At 39.7% G+C, this 26170-nt stretch overlaps 1 protein-coding gene across 1 annotated transcript; it reads right to left on the bottom strand.

Annotated features, from left to right (window-relative positions):
- Positions 1 to 5009: 5009 nt before the first annotated feature.
- LOC139476037 (organic cation transporter protein-like) lies at positions 5010 to 22186 on the bottom strand. Its single transcript, XM_071259278.1, has 10 exons — positions 21921 to 22186; positions 13819 to 14059; positions 13146 to 13249; positions 11872 to 12026; positions 11136 to 11301; positions 8814 to 9032; positions 8161 to 8387; positions 7091 to 7272; positions 5827 to 5978; positions 5010 to 5151 (listed from the first exon to the last, which is right to left on the bottom strand). Exons 1-10 carry the CDS (start codon positions 22064 to 22066, stop codon positions 5010 to 5012), a joined length of 1734 nt encoding a protein of 577 aa, XP_071115379.1. The 5' UTR covers positions 22067 to 22186.
- Positions 22187 to 26170: the final 3984 nt, after the last annotated feature.

The following is a 26170-nucleotide window of genomic DNA, read 5'->3' as shown; positions in this document are numbered from 1 at the left end:
TTGGGTGTTTTACGTCCGCTTCAATTTCGTGGACGGAGGCAGGTGGGGTTAAGTAACAATAAATATGTAGAATAGAAGATAGTTGTAAAAACCTTATCAAAATATTAAAGCAAGGGGGTTATTTATGAAATTACTAATAACAATTCAGAAGAGAAAAACTGTTTTGAATGTATTATATATAATATATTCCAACAAGGAAAAAACTAAATAAGAAATATCTATCCAGTGAAGCCGCTGATTGTGATATTGGCCTGTAAATAAACTTTAAGTTTAAGTGTAAAAAGTTTGGATAGGTGGAGAGGCGAGGCAGCAGCATGGCGGGTAAGTTTGTTTTGGTTATGATCGTGGTGTTGGTAGCCATGACATCGGAGAAGTAAGCCTTTTCTTCATCTGTGGTTAGGATAAATGGGGGTGAATGTAAAGATTTTGAAATCTCCTTTACGGCTTTAAATGTTTTTTACCACAGGGACCTAGTATTTGGCTTCCCTTTTTTAGGGTGCTACAAAAAGTCTGCAAATGTTATTTTTTCTAATACCTTGAATGGACTGTGTAATATATGACGGTGTGGCAGAGGCACTTGGCTGGCCGCAATGGAGTCTGTGTAGGGTAGTGATTGGCTTCGTACGACCAAGGCATATATATATAATAATAGCGGCTTGACCAACACTGGTTTCTAATCTAGTCAAAATGGCAATTAGCATATTGTAACTCATCATTATGAAACACACACGAACCTTCTCTTCGATTTGTTCTTATAAAATCATGAGCGAAGCCTGTTATTCTGCGCAGCGCTTGGTTGTGCGGAGTAAAGGTGTGACGTCACACACGGACACTTTCATCTTTTTTGGAGCTTTACAAAACCTTCCAGTGAGTGAGTGAGTATAGTTTTACGCCGCTTTTAGCAATATTCCAGCAATATCACGGCGGGGGACACCAGAAATGGGCTTCACACATTGTACCCATTTCGGGAATCGAACCCGGGTCTTCGGCGTGACGAGCGAACGCTTTAACCACTAGGCTACCCGACCGCCCCTCAAAACCTTCCATCATTCGTACATAAGACACCTGAAGATATATAACCTGAAGGACTTGACCTTGTCATAAAAAGCTCAGTCTTTGATATATAATTAGTCACAGATTTTGTGTTTCCATCATACAGCATGGTCTTTAAATTTTCCCAATGAGTTTTAAGATCCAGTGGCGTGTTTGCGATTAAAACTGTGTCATCAGCAAAACATTCCCGCATTCGTTAATACGACACCAAGATATACTTTTCTTTGACAATATGCTTTGGTTGGTTGGTTGGTTGTTTTACGCCGCACTCAGCAATATTCCAGCTATATGACGACTGTCTGTAAATAATCGAGTATGGACCAGACAATCCAGTGATCCAGTGAATCCAGCCATGATAAGAAAAAAATTAATGTGTTTTAATGTTTTAATATATGTAATGTTCAGATTTATATTTCCATTGAATGCACTTGATACTTCCATGATCTGATGAGGAGAAACACCTTCATCCACCAGTTTCTGTAGAAGGTGCTTTCTCATTCTGAAAAAGTAACACATATATTCGTCAATTTATATTTTTCTAATCAATTATAATATTCTTGGAAGAAATAACATAATATGGTAAGTTTTTTTATACTTATTCAAATTATTAGCCATTTGATTAATGGGCAGTGGCAGAAAACTCCGTGAGAGTACACAAACTGTAAATGATTTTATTGCACATATTTTTTAATAGTCATATTATCAAATATTACCTGTACGGTTTGATCCGTTTCTCTTGAGCAAGTTTGGCTCCATCCTTCATCTCATCTCATTCATTATGCTGTATAATTTATAAAAGGCCTTTGTAGAGTTCTTGTACCAGGGTGAACCTGCCTTTCCTCCATGGTTGATGGCGAGGAGCATTTAAGTAGGACGATTTTAAGTAGGACGATTCTCCTGATACATCTTGTAGCATGCCCCCGGACCCCTGTCAGGTTGTTCTGGAATGCTGTATACACAGGGTTTCCTGTTGATGTCATTAACATATCCCTTCTTCTACACTTCAGAAAACTCAGTCTTTCACACTGAAGTGTATAATAAAACATGGTCTTTAAATATTCCAGTGACATTTATAAGATTCAGTGTTGTCCGCGACTAAAATTGTGTTATCAGCATGAGTCAAAAGCAGTATGGTACGATTCCGACAAGAAGTCAGAAGCAGGTGTAAATGAATCACTATGAAATAGTAATGACACCAGGAGTTCTCGAACCACCAGCCATTGCAGCCGTCTAATATTGAAGAATGGGGTCTTGTTGAAAGAGTATATACCCAATGGCTGCTGGTGAAGGGATGGCAGCAGTGTGCGCAGGGAACCTGCATCCCGATACCTTGTGTTCAAATCCCACACATTGCTGCCCAGACAAAGACGCTACCCCTCTCCGTCCTTACCCTTGAACTTCCTGGACACACGTCTGAATCCACGGACGCCGACCATCAGGTGTGACCAGAGAAACCCTGCTCTCTTCAGAGTATACAACACGTCCCAAATCACGCACTTGCCAATGGCGAACCCTACTGGCCTACCTCAATCTGTCCCGTCGGTGTTGCGTCACCCCGTGACACTGGTTTCGGGTTACATTTGAATAGTTTAAAACTACACCCACTATTACAACCGACACTTCTAATAACCAACATTGTTTGCAATGCGTTTATTGATATATTTAACTGTGCATTCTACGAACTAACAAACAACGAAAATCAAAAATTAAATTAATCCAATTACATGCAACTGACGCAGATAGAATAAACAGTATCGATGCACGAGATGCAGTAGAAACGCCACTCGAGTCATACATGTATATAGTCAATGCCAAACGGAACGCGACAATCGAAATGGTCGTTACAATGGCAAGCCCACATACTCGGACAATTCCTATACTAATAAGGTTGTTTATTTGTTGTCAGACAGACAGACAGACAGAGGACAGATTGTCTGTCTGTCTGTATTTGTTGTCCAACAGACGGCGGTCCGTTATAAACTATACATCAGATCCATTTTGTTTCCTCATACGACATCAAGCATTCAATTTTGCTTTGTACACTGCAAAGTAGCAAGGCTGTGATAGAGATGTCATGAGGGCAATATATGACAGATTCCTCATAACAGACTGTCCTAACGGTCAAAATATCAAGTGCTGGCAACGTTCCCCTGAGGCAAGTGACGTCTAAGATTAGAACATAACTGTATACACTACTGCCTAGAAGTTCATTCCCCTTACACCCATGGGCAACGCGTTACGCAACCAGTGTGCATCGGGTTGGTCACGCGTGTGATACCCGTGTGCAACGCGTTGCACACGGGTGTGCACCCCGTCCGCCACTCGTGTGCAACGCGTGACACACTTATTAGAGGGGGAACAAACTTTTGACCAAAGGAGGACCCGTCTTAAGCTGAACCTGGAGGTGGTAACAAGGAGAGAAAATTTTGTTATCCTGACGAAAAATGATAATACATATGTATTTGCTAATTTCTCCTTTCTTTATGTGATTTTGTGGGAATAACATGAATACTGTTGTGTTTAAATAGATCTGTCTTGTTTTATACGACCATTGCTTCTAAATCCGATGGTGTTAAGAGAATACATGGTCCTGGAACATGTTATTGCAATTGAAATGCTTTTATTGTGATTTGACATTAACCGTCTGTAGTACGACTTTCAGTGATAATATGTATGAGGTTTGACGGCGCATTGTTTTTATTGGACCCTAATTACTTTATGATGACTTGGACGCTTTATGTCAGCTCCATAGCCGTGAGGCTGGAAAAGAGCAGCATGTAATTAATGAGGGTGGGTTATATAATTGAGGATACACTTGAGGGAGAGAATACTAATTACCGTATACAGGAAGAGACCTGTAGACATAAGCACAGGGTTGTGTTTTAGCTGGCCGTTCGATAATGGCCGCCAGGAGAAGTGAGCTTTGACTGCGTCATCTAAAATAAATAATAAGATACAGCAGTGTTATTTTCACGGGTCTGCTGAATAAACTCCCAGCGCTGCGGTCAATGTATCTTCTACTTGATCCTTGATACATCATTTTGGCATTCACAATATATAGTATTTCAACGTACAAAAGAGCACTGTTCTAAAGCAATTCCGCGGGAGTAGTTGTTACCTGTGCATTACTGTATTTTCCCAGTGAGCACCCGGATGATATAGCAGAAATCTAGACTTGTTCGCGACCTGTGCTCGCCATTCGTAAGCGCATTTTTATTGAAAGTAGAAGGACGTATGGTCACATTGATCAACAAAAATGAAATACAGTTTTGGAAATGTAGGTATATTTCTGGGGAGCATCGGTAATGGTGATGCAGTTTTGGTAAGTCACTTGCATGGTAATTGTGCGATCTTTGTGTACGTAATAACCGTATATACGTCTCTCAGTGTGTGAAAAGAACAACAAACAGCGAATATTGTAAGCTACCAGCAATAGAAATGCATCACGTTAAATGTACCAGTGTCTGATCATTACAAATAATTATCAACCAGGTAGCCGGTCAATTTAGATGTCATTTGCAACTAGTTTGCATAGGATCATTTCTAACCCGGAAACCAGACATCAACACTTTTTAAGAATGTACGAATTAATCCGGGAATGAGTTAATCTGAAGCTCATCAATGAAACTGTTACTGTTGGTTAACAGGGGATTTTCATTGTATACATTAAATGTATATACATGAACACACATGTGTCTACGTATTTGTAGTATAGGAACGTCAAAGAAGCATTTTGTAATACGTTTGACAATTCTACTTCAACGGCGCGAAAGAGCAGTATATCATATGCTAAAAGGATAACTACTATCCATGATTATCACTTGTGAGTATTGAAAACAATGTTTGATGTATGGTAATATTCTATCTTTGTGTCTGATATGTGAAAGTACATAGGGAACGGCATTCACAACGAGAAGTGTTAGTAATAATATTATGAGTTTATTTATTAAGTTTGTTCATACAAGGGGATCATCCCTCGAAACTGCATCTATTTTTCTTGCGCCGTGCTTATATTCAGCTTCTCCATCTTTCTCCTTCGACTGAGATTCAAGTGGAATCAGCTGAACAGGAGATGCATCTGCAGCCTCGTACGCACTCCTGTAAGTAACGAATTAGGTGCTTCACATAAAATGTATGTTTATGTCATTTATATACAATATGGTCGCGATTATACATTGACATACAAAGATCTATATTCAGGTCCCAGTGACACTTTGCAGCTGTATTTTGGGATGTAATCGGGTCCAGTTACGCTGACCAATTTGTATCCGTGACCAACATACAAATATGGATTTTGACTCGAAATTCAAGATTTTGAAACCTTTTCTTTACCCAGAAGACTGACAGATGTATTTAAAATAAAAGTCAGGGAAGCTGGACTGAAACTGACCGTTAACATTTCGAAAGATGTACTGAAACTGATCGGTAATTGAACTGAAATTGCAAGAAAATTGGGCTGAAAGTGAAATTAAATTTGGTCTTGAAACCGAAACTAGATTGGAATCGGACATTGGCCGTTAATTTTACAAATAGGGTACTGAACCTGAAATTCGAATAAAACTGAAATTGACACTGATCGGTAATTGGACCCAAGCTTCAAATAAATTAGGTTAAAAATGAAATTAAAATTGACTTGTTGGCCAGACGAGATTTAAACAGCAAATAGACTTACCATACCTGAGATTGAGTCAGCTACTAGACTGAAACCGATCACAAGACCAGGACTGATGCTGAGACTAAAACGTCACTGAAGTGATAGTTAAAACTACTAACGTCCCGAGCATCTCAGCTTCCTTGATGGTTTCCGGTAGCTTCTTGTTCACTGTTTCCGGGAGAAGCAGAGCCAGGAGGGCCGCCAAGATGGTGATTCCCCCGAATACTAGCATGGGGAGAATCTGACCAAAACGTCCGGATATGTACATCGTCTGAAATGTAGGGTTATTTGTAAGTGCTTTATTTCATTGGTTTCGACACATTGCTATGTTTATCGTTATTGTGACCATATGACCATGGCTCCTCGGTTATTTACAGGTCATACCAAGGGTCACCAAGTATTAAAGAGTCCCAGTTAACAAAGAGGTCCTCCACTTAGTTAAAACTTTACACGGGACTACCTTGGATTCGCACTGAGAGTCCCAGTTAACAAAGAGGTCCTCCACTTAGTTAAAACTTTACACGGGACTACCTTGGATTCGCACTGTTAACCATGATCTCCAAGAAACAAGTATCTAAAACGTCAACACCTAATTCCACCAGTTATCTCACAATTAACCAATAGCGCTGCAGTTACTTTGTAGTTTGCCAATAGTTCCCCAGTTATCTTGTACTTAACCCATGATCCTCCAATAGTACCATCAGTTATCTTGTAGTTACCACATAGTTGCCCCCGTTATCTTGTTCTCCAAACATTGACCCCAGTTAACCCATATCATCCATCAGGTATTGAGTAGCTAACCCATAGCTCGCCCCGATAACTTGTTAACCCATGCTTAATCGTGTTATCTCATACTTCCCCCAAGTATCTTGTCGTAAACATATAGTTCCATCGTTTATCTCACAGTTATCCCATAGGTCACCCATTTATCGCTTGGTTAACCAGGTATTCTATTAACCCATAGAAAATCGTGTTATCTCACAGTCAAGTCTTAGCTTTAGAGTTATCGTGTAGTTTACCCATAGTTCTCCAGTTGTCTCGATGTTAACACATATTTTCTCAGTTATTATATTGTTAGGACATATTTCCCTAGTTATCTTATAGTTAACCCATAACTCCGCCGGTTATCTCATAGTTAATCACAGGCCCCCCAGTCATCTTTTGTTATCACTCGGTTGTGTCAAACCCCAGTTCCACAGCAGGTTTGTTCTGTATTATTTCCTCAATGTCATGGCTATTGTAAAGCCTCTCTTCTTCTAAGGATTAACATTATATATTTACAGCACTTTACCATCTCATCATACTTATCCTTTAAGAAGTCGCAATGATTTTTATAAATCTAAACAAATAAACCCTACAATCATAAAGATTTCATAAACTCACCAGGTCAACAATATAGGGAGACAGTAGACTGCCAACTCTACAGCAAATGGAACTCATTGACATGCCAAATGTTCTTGATGTGGTCGGCATGAGTTCAGCTGTGAAGGTGTAGACGGCACACGTGGCAGCAGAGGCACACGTGTTTCCTACAATGGCGAGGATGTTGATTGCCCACTTCTCAGCTAATGGACAGAGAGGCAGAGTTTGTTACAGGAAAGGGAAATTTACAAAAGGCAAATCGGAATATGTTTTCTGACATAATTCTATATTACTCTTTTACCATATCCACCTTTGTTGTTTTTCGTCATTCGCATTAATTTAATTGTTGCTGATTTTTATACATTACAGGCAAGATGAAAAATATACAGGTATTTTCTACAAGGTAAATATTAAAATTGGATAAGCTTGTGATTAATTTAAGCAATTTGTATGTTACATGTGTCAGGTGAGGTGATATACCTGTTAAAGGTTATTTAACTCGTAATGTGATGTGCGGCTGCTTGAACTTGTTTGTACACATGCCCTTTTTTACTGCTAGCCAACGGAACATGGATACCAAACAAAAATACATTTTTGACACAATCCTAGCCAGCATTTGTTGTATCCCTTCAAGGCACCAAGAACCATATTAACATCTTTTAATATGGCGTGGCCACGGGAGCGACTGTGTATTGTATATATATTGTACTGTTTGTTGTTTAACGCAACAAACAATATTCTAGCTATATGACGGCGGTCTGTAAAATAATCGAGTCTGGACCAGACAATCCAGCTGTTAACATCATGCGCATCGCATGGGTTGCTGAAGACCAATTCTACCCCACACCTTCACGGGTCGGATCGACTGTCAGATGTCTCAATGTTGTAAAGGAACAAAGAAAATGTACGCTTTGTAATGATGCTATTGGAGATATTTAGGTTCTTTCTGCAATATATTATTCAACTATAATCGGTTACCTGTCATAAGTATGCAAATGTATGAATTCTAGAAATGACACATTGGATTTAATTCAGGGATCAAGAACATAAGTATACTTTACGTGTTTGTGCATTCTGATATTGACACTTACGTGTATCTGAAAGTAGTACTGGAATCAAAGGAAGAATGCAAGCTGCCCCGGTTAGCGATAGAGACATACACAGCAACAACTTTCGTCCGATACGATCCATTAGGAAAAAACAGGAAATATAAGCTAGAACCTCTAAGAGGATGAATAAGAAGAAGTTGAGGTAGATGCTTCCAGAGAGTGTGGTGACGTTCATGCTGAGGCCGTAGAAACCCATTCCAACTGCAAACCTGAAGAGACATTAAAAGATGGTGATCAAGCATAAAAGAGAAGGAATCTTACGAATGACAAGTGTCTTATTTCTCGCTAGAATCACTTGTGTGAGCAAAATAAACAAAAAGATATTGCAAAAGGAGTACAAAACTTAAATGCGTTTCCAACGACTTGCACTTATGTCTGCTTATATTCTGTCATGACTTTTTTCCCAATGATTATACCTTTCCCAAGAAGATGTTGTTAGTAACGACTATCTACAATCATAGCATGAACTAACGGGTACTTAATAGGAACTTACTATAACAATAAACACCTGCATCTTTTTCAAACATTGTTAATTTCAATTACTGTCTGGAGTGCATTTGGAAACTAGTTTTCACACACATTACTATCAAACGTTTGAGAACAGAGAACTGATAATTTGGGGAACAACCTCGTACCAATTATAGCAGATGATAATCATTCGACGCATCATCACTGAAGACTTCAAAAGATTCCAGAATGGTTCTTGTTTAACTTCCTCATTTTCAATATCGATCTCATCAAGAATATTTAGATCTATTTTCACTTTGTTCTTCTTCGCAATAGTTGCCACTATCCGTTTAGCTTCCTCCTTCTTTCCATGTTTGAGAAGCCACCTTGGGGACTCTGGGATAAAACTGTGTGGTGGATAAATATAGTTTAGTTGTTTTCTTGTAAATCTCATGAATATATTATGAACCATATGATATGTTCATGATGTAACGAAATACTTATATTTGTAAGAATATTACCTCTGTTACATCACTGCTATAAATCCTGAATTTTGGCTGACATCACACAATAAAATCTTCCGATTTTCTCCTCAGTCAGATATTCATTAATAGTTGTGCAGACAATAGGCTAATACTGTCCATTGCTCTTGCGCATGCGCAAGGCGGGAAACTTCACTTTTTTCAAGCAAACATCATCCTAGATGGAGATAGTTTGAGAAGTGGGAGGGATTACTCCTAAAGTTAAAGAGTCGGTATTGTTAAATTTTTAACAATGATAACTATTGTTTTATAATTCCTCTGTATATGCCACCTGTTTTACATCACTGCCAGATTATACCAGAGGGATTTGGACAGTTAACAGTTGTTCGTGGGTACCTTATGAAATCACAAGACGATAGATCAAGATTAGGTGAACATCGTAACATAAGAGGCCTACTTCAGAAGATGCCAAGAACATAAGCAAATGTACTACCGAAAACAAATATGGGAACTAATGATTTCAGTGAAGCTATTGTTGCGGTGTACATTTACAATACCGTGGCGTTGCATCTGAATGCAACATCTCATCACAATGACATTTCACATCATGGATGAACAGGGAGTGATATTCTTGAACACAGAAACCAAAGGGGACTGACAATCTCTATTAAATACAGTTGTCATAAAACCACGCTTACAAATGCCTCCGATGCAGTTTGTAAGACAAAACGGTGTATTGTGGGAGAAATACCAAGTTGCCCGAATGTGTGCACACAAAAAGTGTAATTTTTTTACTGTGGGACAATTACCATCAAACAGTTGGAGTTGCAATGACACCTGGACGTGGCAGGCCTGCAAAACGACACCTAGACAATACCGTCTCATTACAATAACTGCCCTATGCAGTAGATTCAAATCTGTTCCTGTTATCAGTAGAGAAGTCCATGCCATAATAGGAAGGCGAATTTCAATATCCATCATCAACAACTGGTTCTATGCAGCCCGCCCGAAAGCAATGTGTCCTGTAAAGAGCGGTACCCTAACAGCTTACCATCGGCGGCAAAGTTTGAGGTGGACTGAGCAAGACCAGGGACGGGCTCTGCGTGAATGTCGAAACACCATGTGTACAGACGAATCAAGATGTTGCCTCCGATTAACAGATTGCAGAAATGTTTGGTTACTGTGAATCAACATTTGTGTTAAAGCGATATGCTGACGAAATTTTGCGTCCTGTCGTAGTTCTATTTGCAGGAATTTGTTTTGAACTGCAAGATGACATGTCTGCCCAGATCATGCTCAGTTCGTTGTTGTGGCAGCACAATTGTGTTTTGGGCAATTGGCAGAGAGTATGGACACATTGTCATTGACACAAAGTCAACACGACTTTACTAAACAAACTGTTGCTAAAGAAAAAGGCTCATCATTCGAGTTCTACAACTGGTTACAATAACTACAGTCGTCACCGATCATCTCCGACGAGAAGGCATATGGGCAGTGGACTGGCAGTGGATTGGCCTGCTAAGTCTCCTGATATGTCCTCAATAGGGCATCTGTGGTATGTTCATTCGAGTTCTACATCTAGTTACAATAACTACAGTCGTCACCAATCACCTCTGATAAGAAGGCATACGGACACTGGACTGGCCCGCTAAGTCCCCTGAAATGTCCTCAATTAGGCATCTGTGGTATGTTCTCGGGAGGATAATGTACGCCAGGGACCCAGCACCTGCAAACGTGGCCCAGTCTGGAACAGCTCTTCAGGCGGAATGTCGGGCAATACCAAGGGCATCGGTACGGTAAGATAATATACTGTATGCCATCAGGGTGTCGTGCATGTTTTGGCCAACACTCCAGATATTATCTACACACCGAAATTAATTTTACAGACATAAACGTCATTACACCTTCACAACCATTTCACTAATAGTTCTGTAGGTTTATGCAAACAACACAGCTGTATTCTTTCCATGTGTACATTACATTATGTACATAAAACTTAAGATTTGATATCCCAGTCAATGTACTTACTATAAATAAGCAAAGACAATTGCAGGGACACTGACAATCAGTTGTCGACTCTTCCAGTCCCTGAAGAGATAGGTCGCTAGACCTGTAACCATGTTCCCCGCACTCCAGAAGAGGTTCATGGCAACACCTGCCCACATGCGCTTAGAAGGACCGACTATTTCCATGCCTGTTTGTAACATAAATGGAAGCGTTTGATGTCAGTTAGCTTTGTCACAGCGACATGTAAGTAAATTGGTCTGGAACAAGTAAACCTGTGACTGAAATCATCAGCAACGACCAATGCTATAGGAGCACAATATCACAAACAAAGTCTCCAAGCCTGACCACCCGATCCTTTCAAGATGGCTCTTATGACAAGCATGGAATACTACGGACATAGTCTTCACCGGTCTGCACACGGGGTGCACTTACAGATACCAAATATCTTCATACATGGGCAGACATAAAAGATGTATGACGAGGACAGTGTCATATCACAATGACAGTAGCTGTGCTTTGGTCATTCCTGTTATTCTTGTTCCTATAGACACATGAAAGCTCTGCCACTAATGCTCACACACACACACACACACACACACACACACACACACACACACACACACACACACACACACACAATCCCAAATGGAATGAGCAAGTTCACCAGTTAGGCAAAGAAAAAGTATTCTGATCTCTTACTTGGACGGATGACAAAGACCGTGAATTTATAGTTGATTATCAAATCAGTTCGACTTACCAAATACGAAGCACACGAGATATTGGCCATGGCAAGAGGCTTGGATGACGAATTCAAGGAAGAGGACCGCAGGGGCTGAGTTGGACCACACCAGACAGATGCTGCACAGCACCATTATAAACATGGTGCTGATTACAACTGGCCTTCTTCCAAACCTGCAGAAAACAAAACTTTTGAAGATAATCCGACTCAACATTCTCCTTAACGGCTTTCAGTTATATAAATGTATTAACAATGACCCTATAACTTTGTTCATAACTAAAAACACCCCACCAGAATACGAAAAACATCAAGATAATTGGGCTCCGATACTTATATTTGGATATCATGAAGTATATCGATAATGCATAATGGATAAACACAATTAGAACTAAACGGAAGTATATACCATAGGTTAATTCAGTTAGATACCATCCTCTGGGGCAATTATTAACGTGCTTTCGAACCTTCCAGCCCCAACCCCACCACCCAACCCTAGTCAACTCCTTTGTTGATTGTTGTGTAGGAACGAACCTGGAGATTGGATCGTAATAGCATCAATGAAAAATATAATTCGTTTGAAATTCTAGAAGATTAGTATATGTCAGTGGTTTATCATTATTATCTTAGCTACAACGACGGATTATCTGCCCTGTCCATTGACAAGAGATAGACAATCCATATTAGTAAATCTTGTGCTGGTTTTTCTACATTATTGTCACTTCCAGAAAAGAAGAATCTCTTCACTGACAATAGATTGTGAACTTCCGCAGGCGTTTAATATAGGTCTTCTTTCGATTGCGTTCTATTGAAAACAATGACATATTGTTGTAATGGTGGTGCCAAACACTCTCTCCTTTAAATGATGTCAAATGATGTTTTTGTGTACTCAATTGTTGAGCATATGAAGCCGAACCTCCATAGATACAGACATCGTATGACACTCCATTCATAAACATACTGTACTTTTAATTTCGATTTCAGTACAAATTGTACAAATCGACAATTGTAGTTGGCTCTTGCCACTTGCATAACGGTCTCTTATTGCCTTGAATCCCTGTCACAGAACAGATCTCCACAACCTCATGCCAGATTACTAAAATAGGGATCGAGTGGTGAGGGTCTGTGATTAATTCTCATCGTACCTCGATTTTTGCGGTGAATTGTTGGTCATGTGTTCAATCACTGGTTTTCGATCATATCGCCTTTTAGCTGGACTATTGCTGTCTGTATCGTTAACCAACATTCATTCATTCCCTTTCTCCTGTCTCCTGTATTCCGTGAAGACTACTCACATGTCTGACAATGGACCAATAATCAGGGTGCCAACCAAATGTCCAAACATACTGAGCATCTTGGCATTAGTCACGTAGGACGTTTTCTCGCATACAAAGTTCATCTGAAAAGAATACAATAAAACCTATTTAAGCAATTACTGATTCGTCGCTCAATGAAAACAACCATGCATCACACTTTCCATAAATGCGTTGATGAAGTTAACCTTTGACAGTCAAAGTAAAAATGTTTTTTTACAGCTTATTAGCCTTTACAACTTAGCACATGCTCATGAGGGACGAAAGCCATAAATGATGCAGGACTCAGGTGTATGACGCTTTGATGAAACCATCGAGCACGGGTACCATGCCTACAATCAAATCATTAGAACCAGGGCAACTGGTGGACGTAATTAGTATGGGGATGGAGAGAGACGAAACTTGCCAAATCCCGAGAGTGAATAAGGTTACGAGTAGATAAATGATTTTTTTAATTCAACATACATGTACACGTATAACCCCAAAGATATATGCAAGAATAACAATTTTGTCCAAAACTTTTGGCAGAACTTTTAGTTTCATCTTTTTTCCTGACAACATCGGTAAACATTGTACGAATAATGTATGAATAATGTTCTTTGAAGTATTGAAAGGTTTAATATGAGAAAAGTTTGCATATTGGATCACAACTCACCGTCTCTGAAACCGTGGATATGAACTGTGATTGATCGTACACCCAGGCATGACACGGTTCTGTGATATTCCTCGTGGACAACCAAACATTGGAGGCATTGGTTTGTAGATACAGTTGGCAGCGGGAATACTTTTCCTCACCATAGTAACCAGATGTCATAGGAATGGAACGGTTTACGAGTTGTTTATGAAAGTCATTCTGAATTTCGTAGGTGTCATTAGCAAATCCTGGAAAGGCACACCTGTTATAACAAAGTAAGTATTATGTCGCAGTCAACGTGTTACAATTTTATCACCTAATATCTTTTTACTTACTCATGCCAAAGGAGAAGGAAGAAGAAGACAGTTGTTTAAAGTCTCCTTCCCAACTGTAATTAAAGTGTGGTCGCCGTGTTAGAGCCATCTAGAAGTTTTATGGTAATGTCAACTTTTATTGAATACACATGTCATCGTTATTAAGTAAAAACAGAAGATCAAACATGATATCCACACAGGTTGCACTGTGCTTTGCATGTATATGAGATACAGTAAACTACGGTTATAACGAACTCAAAGGGACCACTAATTTTAGTTCGTTATAGCCGTAGTTCGTTATAAGCATATATACAGCATAACAACAGCAAATAGTCTGGACCAAAAAGTAAGTTCGTTATATCCATCAGTTCGTTATAAGCGTGTTCGTTATAACCGTAGTTTACTGTACATAGAGATTACTACACGAATGTCTGTGTGATACGTTTTGAAACAACGATCTGACAGTACGCGCGATTTTCAGAGGAGGATTTTCGTTGATTGAGGGATGGTATATACATAAATGTGCCATGTAAGTAATCAGAAACAATCAGAAAATGTGCATACTGTTATTTGTTTTTATGTCTTACAACGTAACCAAGATAACTTGTCAGAAATGCAGATTACTATTGTCGTTGTTGTGCATGACTTTGCGTCAGTCATGGCGTCACACAGGACGGAAACTTTTACGATTTCTTTTGAATTTATCTGATCATTGTAATGTATATATTTGTAAATCCATAATTCGTGCTACGATACTCTTCCCACGAATATTCTCAAACGCGTTAGCCAATGTATGCAACAATTAGATGAACTGATCTCAAAATGGGAGAGGGTAAAATCTGAATTTTGCTTTGTTTACATTTCAACAAGTACAATTTTCCGAGCACAGTGTACCTTTCCACACCTAATTTATTTCGTTTGATTTCATCTAGATAATTTGTAGACCATTTGTCATTTGATTCTACTCTTTATAAGGAATTCAGGGATGTACGTATCGCAGCTAAGTTTGAAATGAACGTGATCTAATAGGCGTCTCATAACCGGCATACGTCAAATGTTTTCCAAACATTTAAACGATTCTAGGTTCCTTGACGACGTTTCAGAATTATCATTGGTGTTTTGGTGAAAAACAAATTCCCGTTATCACTAATATGCTATTTGTGAAATTCCTTCCTTCGACTAAATATCAGCAATTTTGCTTTGCCTAAAATAACAGTGGATGATGTCGCAGAAGAGGACATTTCCCACAGAATCCAAACTTTTATTTTGCATGGTGTATTTTGAATTTTAGTTGACTGCGAAGTGAGGGTTGAAGAGGAGAGATATATGTATATTGTCGGATCATATGTTTTCAGACATCGTATGTTTTCAGACGGCCATGTCTTTCGCGAATTACTTCAGCTATAACGAGGGTTGTGGTGTGAACAGACATTGTAAATACTCCGACGATGGAGTGAATTTTAGATAAAGCTGTCCTTGACAAGTGAATGAGATGTTTTACGGTTATTGTCATTTGCAAATGTTTCTTAAGTGTCGGAAAACCCATAACACAGGAATACATCAATATGTCGATGTGACATCCAGGGGGAGGGGGTTAACAATCTAAAACCATATTGTTCAACACAGACGTATGTTGACATTCGACTGAAGCACGAGCAACTTATCAATGACTTAAGATCAGGTACATGTAAGTAGTCCGTCATAATCTGACTTCAGGTCATCACTATGGAGTAGCCAATCACTGGCCCGGAATTTGACCTCACACATATGTTTAATACCAGTTATCTCAAATGGGTTTCTCACCCACAGGTACGAAAGAAATGCCCATATATAAATTAAGGGTAAAGGGTCCATTTAAGGTATAGTTCTCCAAATCGCAATTACCCGTGAAGGGTTGTTGTATCCACATCTAAGGGGTTGCAACACCTACGACAGGGACTTATTCTGCAGGCCTGTCAGTATATATTATTTTTTTGCTATGCGACATGTGTTATATTGAAGTATGTATTAAAAAATAAACGATGAGTAAACACTGCAGGGAGAACTACACAGGGTACAAATTTCCAACATCGTAAAAAATTCTGAAAAGGGGTCACCCGTAGTTATTTAGGTAACGCATACTACTAACGTTTAACATTAAAATACCCATAGTCTTTACTGGCTCAACATCAGTGTTCAAAACACATATAATTTCAAAAAGAAGTTGCCAAATGACCCTCCAAGCTTAGTCCAAAGAAATATGTTCTAACTTCATCACAACCTGCTGTACACTGTTTGGACTGTCCAAGTCATCTCTTGGAAATCAGCACAAGTCACTACTTGAAAATCGAACACTGCAAACAGGAAAACGTCGTTTTTTCGGTATATAGTCTTTGGACGGGAAAACAGTGTTTTTTGGACGGTTACAAACCATCGTTTTAATGACATAAGAATTAACTGGGAGAGTATGATTTCATCAAGCTCCTCCCTTTCTTGATTGACCACACACACACACGTACACACGCTCGCACACGCACGTACACACACGCATACCATAACACATTTTGAGTTACCCGCCCCTGAATTTGGAAGACACGCTTTCAAAGTTCATCCATATAAGTACCCATCCAAAGTCGAATATACCTTTTTTGTGCTTTCTTGCATCAGATAAACATTCACTGACAAGTTTGATATAAGTTTTGTTAACAATTTTGACATAAACTGTGAATTATGTCTCATGCTTTGGAAGACGAGGTGACTTTGTGGATGCTGTGTTGCCACAGCCGGGTGTACATGCGTCGGTATCCGTTTACTTCTGTGAACCTTCAGCTGCTAATAAAAATAAAAAGTTGAATGAAGAATAATGAAGTTGAACATTCTACTACTCCTTATGCTTGCGGGGCAGGTAATATTGATTGTGATAATATGTCTAACGAGTGTGTTAATAACATCATTACTAACACAGACATCCTCGCAGAAATTAACACAATGAGGGACTATTCACTGACACATTCGTAGAAAATAAGGCCACACTGACAAAAGAACTTTAACAGCAGTGTTGAAACAAGAAACTGCAAACATGAGAAACTAGAACATTCCCATACAATATCAACTGACAATCATATAAAGAGGCTGGAAGCTGTTACAAGCCAGGTGAATACTAACTTCGGGGATGCTGTGAAAAAGGCTAGTGATAGTGACAGAGAATGGAGTCATTCGAAATTTGCAGGTCGACACTCGAGAATCAAACGATAAAAACGTCACAATCCAAGGTGTCAACAAACTATTTTGAAATGGCTTGATATTTGCCGATGTGCGGGATGCAAGTGCAAAGCGGATGACATGTAAGGATGATAAACCAGGGATTATTTAGTCGACACAAGAGTCAGTCGAGCACAAGTGAAAGATGATGTTGAATAGGAAGAATCTGCACTTTTCACGGAAAGCGTCTCCACGGAAAACGTCTCGTAGCAACCAAGGAATAAGAGTCAGTGCGGCTTGGATGCTGGAATGCAGGTGGATGGTCACAGCGCAAATACTCTAACAAAGAATTAAGAGAATATGTTTTGAAGGATCTTTAATGCGACATGTTCGGTGTGTGTGAAAGGTTTCTATGGAAGAATGACGCCTGAATATTGACGGTTTTACTTGGGGGCAATAATAGGAATAACACTGACTCATGGGTTAGACGCGAATCGGGTGGGATATGGTGGGTGTTTTATTGTTTAAATTCTTTTTAAAAAAAATCGATGTTCATATTTTAGACAATGATGACACAGATGGCATTATTAGGTTCAAGGTAGCATCATGCGAAGATCCAGATTTTGTACTTATTTGCATTCTTCCGCCTACTTGCCTCGAATTTTTTTAAATGCTTCTAGAACAGCTCTACTTCTACCAAATCTTAGGGTCTGTTGGTATCTGTGGTGATTACAATTCTCCAATTGGGTCCAAAAAGGATTACATAGGAGTGTAGGCACAGTGACCCAGAGAGAAGCTATCTTCTGTAACGAATATGCATATGTTCATGTATTGATTGACTTTTTGGTGAACGTCAACCTCTTTATATTAAACGGTTCACACAACTTCACGTATGTGAAGAATGGTTGCTCTGAGGTCGACAACATCATTACATCGTCATTACATGAAGACTTGTGTTAAACGGTCACTTTATCAATGAATTCCTTATGCATTGCGGTGAAAAGCAAGGTTGTGTGTTGTGTCCGACGTTATTCTCAGTTTTCATTTATGACTTGGTTGATGATATTAATGACCTATACTGTCGTATCAATAGTGATGGATCGATGCTGAGAATGCTGTTATATGCCGAAGAAATGTTTTCGTGAATACTGTTATAAAAAACATCCTGTACATGGTATTTTTGGATTACACTGCGGATTTCTTTTAGTTTTTACTTTCTAAAACCTTTTGTTTTCCCCCTTTCTGACCACGGGATCTCATAGCAAATGCTTACAAGATTATTGCACTTATATAGTATGGTTGTAAAATATAGTACTGTATGAGACATAGAATGTCGTTGGAATACTGTGCAACGTCTTATAAAAGAACATTCGTCACCACTCGCCCCTTTCCGTAACCTGCAAGAAGACTCGTCCCCCTCTCGATGGATGTTATGTGCGAAAATACGACAAACCAATCAAAATGCGCGTATGATTTCGAGTTCTTTGTCAAATAATCCCTCAGAAATGATTTTTGATCTTACATATGTCTTGCACCTAAAAATATACCCAAGACACAGTTAAATGTGTTCAATCATACTGTATAATTCCGCACGTCCCGACGTCCTTTAGATTGCATCAGAAATATATATAATATATGGGGAAATATATGTGAACCATTACGCAACGAGTTGACAATTGTTTTAGGTATGCCCGTTTGCGCTAAGACGGAACCTAGTCGCAAAAATGGCCATAAGAGGGGCACGAGTCGCTATTCGGCTTGTCCCGGAATAACACGAGTTGGTTACGAATGATAAAAGAAATGTGTGTTTATAGATATTACTTTTCATGACTTCCAGTAGTTTGTACAAATATTAACTAACTTTTTTGCTAGTTGTCCGACCTCGGATCAGAAGGTCCGTGGTTCGAATCCCATCACGGGACTCGGAAATTGTATGGCCGCTACATTTGGCGCCCAACGTGGGGCTGAGGACGTTCATATTAAATTTGAGCAAAATAAGCCTACATACCCTACAAAGCGGCCCGGGACGTGCCTCCTGTTGACGGGGGAGTAAAGGTAGCGACCATAAAATTTCCGATTCCAGTGATTGGATTCGAACCAGGGACCTTCTGGTGACAGGTCGGACGCCTCGTCCACATGACCAAAGAGGTTAACCCCGTCAGCAAACTGAATAGGTAAGGATGTCATGTGTGGGATGACTACACGCCCTGCTACATCAACATGAACATAAAGAAGAAGTAGATCTATTGGAAATATCTTCTGTTTGCTTTACGATAAATGAGCATTTTCAAAACAATGTATAACTGTTTCAGAGATTTCAAACACTATTCCCTAAACACGACTTTGAGAGGTTCTATTCCATACATAATGTACGTGGGCGAACATCACTATATTCAAAATTATGTCTTCGAATTTTGCATATCGTCCCCATTTTTGTTAAGTTCTATCCCCAAACATTATCATGAGTTTCTGATATACGGATGTCCTCTTCCCGTATTCCAAATAGGAAACCGGTACAACCTCGTAAAAGCCACAATCTTGGGATCAGTCGAAAATAGATAAATATCGATAGTTCCCGAGTTTCGGGGTCACACTGCAGTACCGATGACGCGTCTCTCATTACAGTGCCAATGCCGTAACTATGACTACATGTACGTATACAGTTCCGATAACGCGACTCTGACATCCGTACCGACGACAAAACTCTGCAGTATCAGTGACGCACCTCGACAGTACCAACGTCGACAATACCAATAACGAAACTCGGACTACATTATAAAACACTGCAGTACTAATGATAAGACTTTAACCACCGAACCAATGATGCCTCTCTGCAGTACCAACACACACCTCTGATGTCAGTACCGAGTCACCTGACGACAGTACCAGTGACGTAATACTGCACAGCGCCTCAGACAAAGCAAGAGCCATCTCATATCTGCTCTTTCAAGTGCAGTCATCGGTAAATACGACGTAAATCGTTCTTTTGATAAACCGTCAAGCTTTGTGCTATGTTAACATATACACAAAGAAAAATGTTAAGCAGACCCCTATTTCTGAACTATGACAAATTGCAAACATCATGGCATGGGATAATTGACCACAGAAGCTGGGCGATGCCAATGTCATCGGATAGAACAAACATTTGACACCAAATGAAGAAGATATAGATGAGTTGTGATTGAAATTTACTGACAAAAACATCATGCTAACACAGGTACTGTTTTTTACCTTAGACAATACCTAAAGGTATGGAGCTGCAGGATTAAGTAAACGAGTTACGTTTGATGTTTCGAGTGAAAATGTTCCTTAAAGTCTCTACTTGACATGACATGTGAAACAGATCAGTAGCGTGCATAACCGACACGTACCCGATGAAGCATTCCACCTTACGCCTCATGCCTCCAGTCAGACGTTGGATCTGTTGATGGGTCAACATGATGCAACGCTGCTTCCAATCTATTACAGGAGGATATCGTGCCTGTATGCACCGCCCGAGAATATCCCAAACATGTTCAAGGGGGTCAAAATCTGGGCTCATTGCTGGCCAAGGTAGAGTCTATGTTGCATTGGCGTATGAGACGGAGAGGGTCCCTGTCTTCGCGATGCATCGTCACTGGGGGTCTTCGGGATCTGGGACGGTCCTGTACATCACCGGTCTGAGTTTCTTGACTAAAAGGCTTACGACAGTGTGATTATAACCCCAAATCCGACCAATGGCATTACAAGACATTCCTGCGTTATACATGCCGATTATTTGCCATCTTGTGGCGTTTGATCATCGCCTTCATGTCATGGTCACACAATGTTATGAAATAACTGTTTAAAACCGAGCTTAAGAAAGCAATTAGAACGTTTGGATATACTGCTTTTAGTGATACTCGAGGGTAGCATGCTGCCTTCCATGCATGACACGTGAGCTTTCGTCTCGCATGACTGATTACATCTTCTCGAGAAAACATAATTCTTCCCCTAATTAGATCATTAATGACTGTTACAAATATTGGAACCAAACAATAATTAAATATATTAGGATGTGCTTAACCTTTTTCTTTGTGTATTAAGTATTTTCATTATTCAGAATTTACAACTATTGCATTTTATGCAATTTTTGTTCCAAATTATCGTGCATTTGTTAAAACAAACATTGAAGACACAAGGGAATTATGTAGAAAAGCAAACATTATTTTTAAAGTATTGAAGAGCAAGTTTCGCTATATACACTTGTTATTTAAGAAAAAAATAAAAAGAATATATTTAGTGTAACTCATGTACACATGAAGAGTTTTAGGCTAAACTGCAAAGATCCAACTACAGATAAACTTACATGTATGTAACCATGGATACTAAATCATTTATGTTCGTTATCCCAGAAACAAAACTATTACCTATATTCGTTGCACGTATATGCATGACTAAACGACTGTGTGAAACTAGCATCATGGTAATGATGCGTTAGTTAGCACATGAATTGGGTTGATATAGGAGGAAAGCCCAAAAAGACGCAGGTCTTAGACGTTTAACACTTAGGCAAAACGAACAAGCACACCTAGAAACATGATCGATGCAAATCTGGGATTCGAATACCATCACATTAAAATAATTTATATAATTGCTGAATACACATACCTATGTTCAGGAACGGCAAATAGAAACACAACTGCCTGTATAACCTGGAGAGACGCCGGTATTGCTGCTAAGCACAGGAGTACATAGAGCCATTTCTGGTATGACCCAAACTCCCCCAGTTGCCTCAACACGTCGTCAAAGTTCATCGTTCTGGAAAAAAACACCGAGTTGAGAATAAGTGCAGAGAAATTGCAACAGTGATTCAAAACACAGGTGAACACAAGATGTGATGATGTATCGTTAACTTGATAACATGAGAGCAGAAACTGTATGTACCCCCGAGTACATGGTACTGTCCCACTCTGTGTTATTGCTATACAAACGTGGCCGGGGGCATGCATACGCAGGTTAGTTTGACCTTCTTTTGGGGGCACTGGCATTATTTTAACAAATGACAGCAATGTGTCCTCGCTCAACTGCCAGCTTGCAATAAACATATCAGTCATAGGGGAATCAGTTGCAAGTATGTTCATCATGTGTACATGTTCTCGTTATGTTTACTGTTTATGCTTACTTTTGTTATCATCTTTACTCATGTTCGTGTTTAACTTTAATAATGTTCGTGATTAATTTTTATTGTGTTCGTGATTACTTGTGTTCATCATCTTTACTTATGTTCGTGTTTAACTTTTATTGTGTTCGTGATTACTTGCGTTCATCATCTTTACTTATTTTCGTGTTTAACTTTTATTGTGTTCGTGATTACTTGTGTTCATCATCTTTACTTATTTTCGTGTTTAACTTTTATTGTGTTCGTGATTACTTGTGTTCATCATCTTTGCTTATGTTCGTGTTTAACTTTTATTGTGTTCGTGATTACGTGTGTTCATCATCTTTACTTATGTTCGTGTTTAACTTTTATTGTGTTCGTGATTGCTTGTGTTCATCATCTTTACTCATGTTCGTGTTTAACTTTTATTGTGTTCGTGATTACTTGTGTTCATCATCTTTACTTATGTTCTTGTTTTATTGTGTTTGTGATTGCTTGTGTTCTTCATGTTTACTCACCTTTACCATCATATCTACTTGCATGTGGGGCGGTCGGGTAGCCTAGTGGTTAAAGCGTTCGCTCGTTACGCGGAAGACCCGGGTTCGATTCCCGATATGGGTACAATGTGTGAAGCCCATTTCTGGTGTCCCCCGCCGTGATACTGCTGGAAGATTGCTAAAAGCGGCGTAAAACCATACTCACTCACTCACTCACTCTGCTTGCATGTGTTCATGCTTATTTGTGTTCAACATGTTTACTTGTGTTCGTGGTAACTGGTATTCATGTATCATTACCGTCACCAGTACGTTTACTAGTTTGTGTTCATGTGTACTTGTTATCAACATGTTTATTTGTTTTCTTGGTTGCCTTTTTTCATGTTTACTCTAATTTATCATATATACTTACATTCTTAATGCTTAGTCGTGTTCATCGTGTTTATTTGTGTTCATGGATATTTGTAATGATAATGCTTTCTTGTGCCACTCGTGGCTGCTAATAATTATGTTTATCATAATTGTTCTGTTCATGTCTAATAGTGTTCATGTCTACTAGCGTCTGTCGGTACTTGAATTCATCATGGTTCCTTGTTTTCATCATATTCACTTGTGAGGTGATTCCCATTTTGAAACGCAAAGGTAAGCCCAGAAATCGGTTCGTAGAGTGCTAAATGGTGAAATCAGTAAATGACCACACAAGATCACATGAATAGTTAGTAACTTCTACTGAAACACACAATGTGAGGTTGACAATACAAAAGGCATTACCACGGGTTGCACTACTGGTAACAGCAAGAGTGAGTGAGTATGGTTTTACGCCGCTTTTAGCAATATTCCAGCAATATCACGGCGGAGGACACCAGAAATGGGCTTCACACATTGTACCCATGTCAGGAATCGAACCCGGGTCTTCGGCGTGACGAGCGAACGCTTTAACCACTAGGCTACCCGAACGCCCCAGGTAACAGCAAGAAGCGGCCCTATGACACATGTAAGTGTACTAATGAGTTTCCAGAAGTGTGCCACGTTTGAGTATCTTGAGACAGACCTGTCTTGAATCCGAAATAGTTTTGGAAACTGGCAGGTATTCGGTGCCTTTTTTTCCTAGGATGACGACGGAGTTGACCAATAGGAGTGTTGGCAAAAGAGTTGTTTTTCGTATTCATGCTGGTTTATGTTATGAAAAAAGTCCCTTAAGGTAAGCTTATTTCTAACCAGTATCTGTCCATGTAGAACACATACTGTGTTGAGTATTGTCTGCCCTTCTGTAGGACGCCCTGGGCACTCTCCACATAGGTCAGCAGGTATGGACAGTAGCCCTTGTGGTCAGCAGTCACAGCTCGCAGGAGGTCAGTGAACTACAGGGCGCAGTAGATTTTTGATTTTGTGTCTGTCTGTTGTTTAACCCCGCATTCAGCAATACTCCAGCTACATGACGGCGGTCAGTGAATAATCGAGCCTGGACCAGACAATCCATTGATTCTAGCATTTGGGATACGATGACATGCATCAACCAAGTCAGCTAAGCTGAACACCCCATCTCGTTAGCCGCCTCTTACGACAAGCATGGAAGACCTGTTCTAACCTGGATCTTCACGGTTCAAGAATACATGTAGTTCACCCAGATGTTACCATATAGAGATCTGCATCACATCGGGCTATCCTCCTACATTAAGCTGACGGGCCGCTATATAACTGGAATACTGTTAGAAGCGGCGATAAACCCAACTCACTCACTGTTAACTGTGATCTAATACACATACATGTCATCGTTATTTCGTATGAACAGAAGACACAATCATGACATCCACATTGGTTGCACTGTGCTATGCACTAACGTTTACTTGAGTAGTGGGGATAGGAGAGAGTAGTCTTATGCCCCCTTTCACCCGGCCACACACGGCACGTGTCACAATGACCTTTCTCGCTGCTAACAATGTCAACGTGCTCCCTTTGCCGTCCAGTTCCCCGGATCTTAACCAAATAGAGCACCTGTGGGATGAACTTGATCGCCGCCTCCGTCAGCGTCAACATCAACCCCAAACTATCCAGGCACTAGCTGCATTTCTGCAGGAGGAGTGGCGGAGGATTCCCCAGGCCGTTATCCAGCGTCTCATCCAGTCCATGACAAGGCGTGGAGAACTGTTATTCGTGCACGCGGTGGGCACAACATATATTGATACTCCATTCACGTTTGAGGAATATTGTTAATGCCTTACCTCACGTTATGGACATCATTGTATAGACATTGATCTCTCCTAAACGGATGTAAAATTTCATGTACTCAAGATCGTTTCCTACCAAGTTATTCATGTTTGAATATACAACATTTTCTCAGCAAATACGGGCTATGCGTTTCTTTTTTTTTAATAGTATATTTACGAGTAGTTTGCGAAAATTGGTACTTTTCCTGACACTTCGGCATGTTCTTGAGTTCCGAAAGACTAAAAAGTCCCCGATCGCTGGCAGACCAATCATTTCCACCATTGAGGTTCAACGTCATGGATTAACTGATACAAAGTTCAAAACGGCGTTAAACAAAACTTACTTCTTCTGCTGAAGAAACTCTTCGTATCCGTGACACTTTAGATAGGCTTATTTTGTGAGTTAGTGTTTAGAATATATTAGATTCAATCCAGGAACAAGTTTGCCGAATCCCGGTTCACCCCGATTATGTTTCTAGGTTTGTCAGCACCACACCCGTGTTCGTGGGTTTCACCAAAGTGGTAAACGTCTGAGACCTGCATCACTTCGGGCTTTCCTCCCACAGTAAGCTGACACGCGGTGATATGACTGGAATACTGTTAAAAGCGACGTTAAGCCCAACTCACTCACTCACTCACTTTTATGTATATATATATTTACAATGTGCATACATATTTCAATAACTTATAAGCATAAAGAAATATGAAGAAGGAAGTTAAATCATTAAGTTATAATGGTATCGTCAAAAACTGTTGGCGCACTGACGTCACACAATAAAAGTTCAATTATATAATTAAGTGACACAGCTTGGCCTGTCCGTCATTTGTATTTTAGGATGGCTGATTGACGCCCAAAGCGACATGCCACGTGTCATGCTAGGCGAGTCTCCACTTCACTATAGATTAGAAAAGCATAAATGTCAATCAAGTAAAGTGAATTTATTCATGTTCATTCAAATGAAGTCATCGATCCCAATTGCGTGGATCGATGCTCATGATATTAATCACTGGATTGTCTGGTCCAAACTCGATTATTTACAGACCGCCGTCATATATCTG

This window comes from Haliotis cracherodii, unplaced genomic scaffold (assembly GCF_022045235.1).
Source record: "Haliotis cracherodii isolate W230 unplaced genomic scaffold, xgHalCrac1.p SCAF_3, whole genome shotgun sequence".
Classification (NCBI taxonomy): domain Eukaryota; kingdom Metazoa; phylum Mollusca; class Gastropoda; order Lepetellida; family Haliotidae; genus Haliotis; species Haliotis cracherodii.
This window is presented reverse-complemented; position numbering and strand designations above follow the sequence as displayed.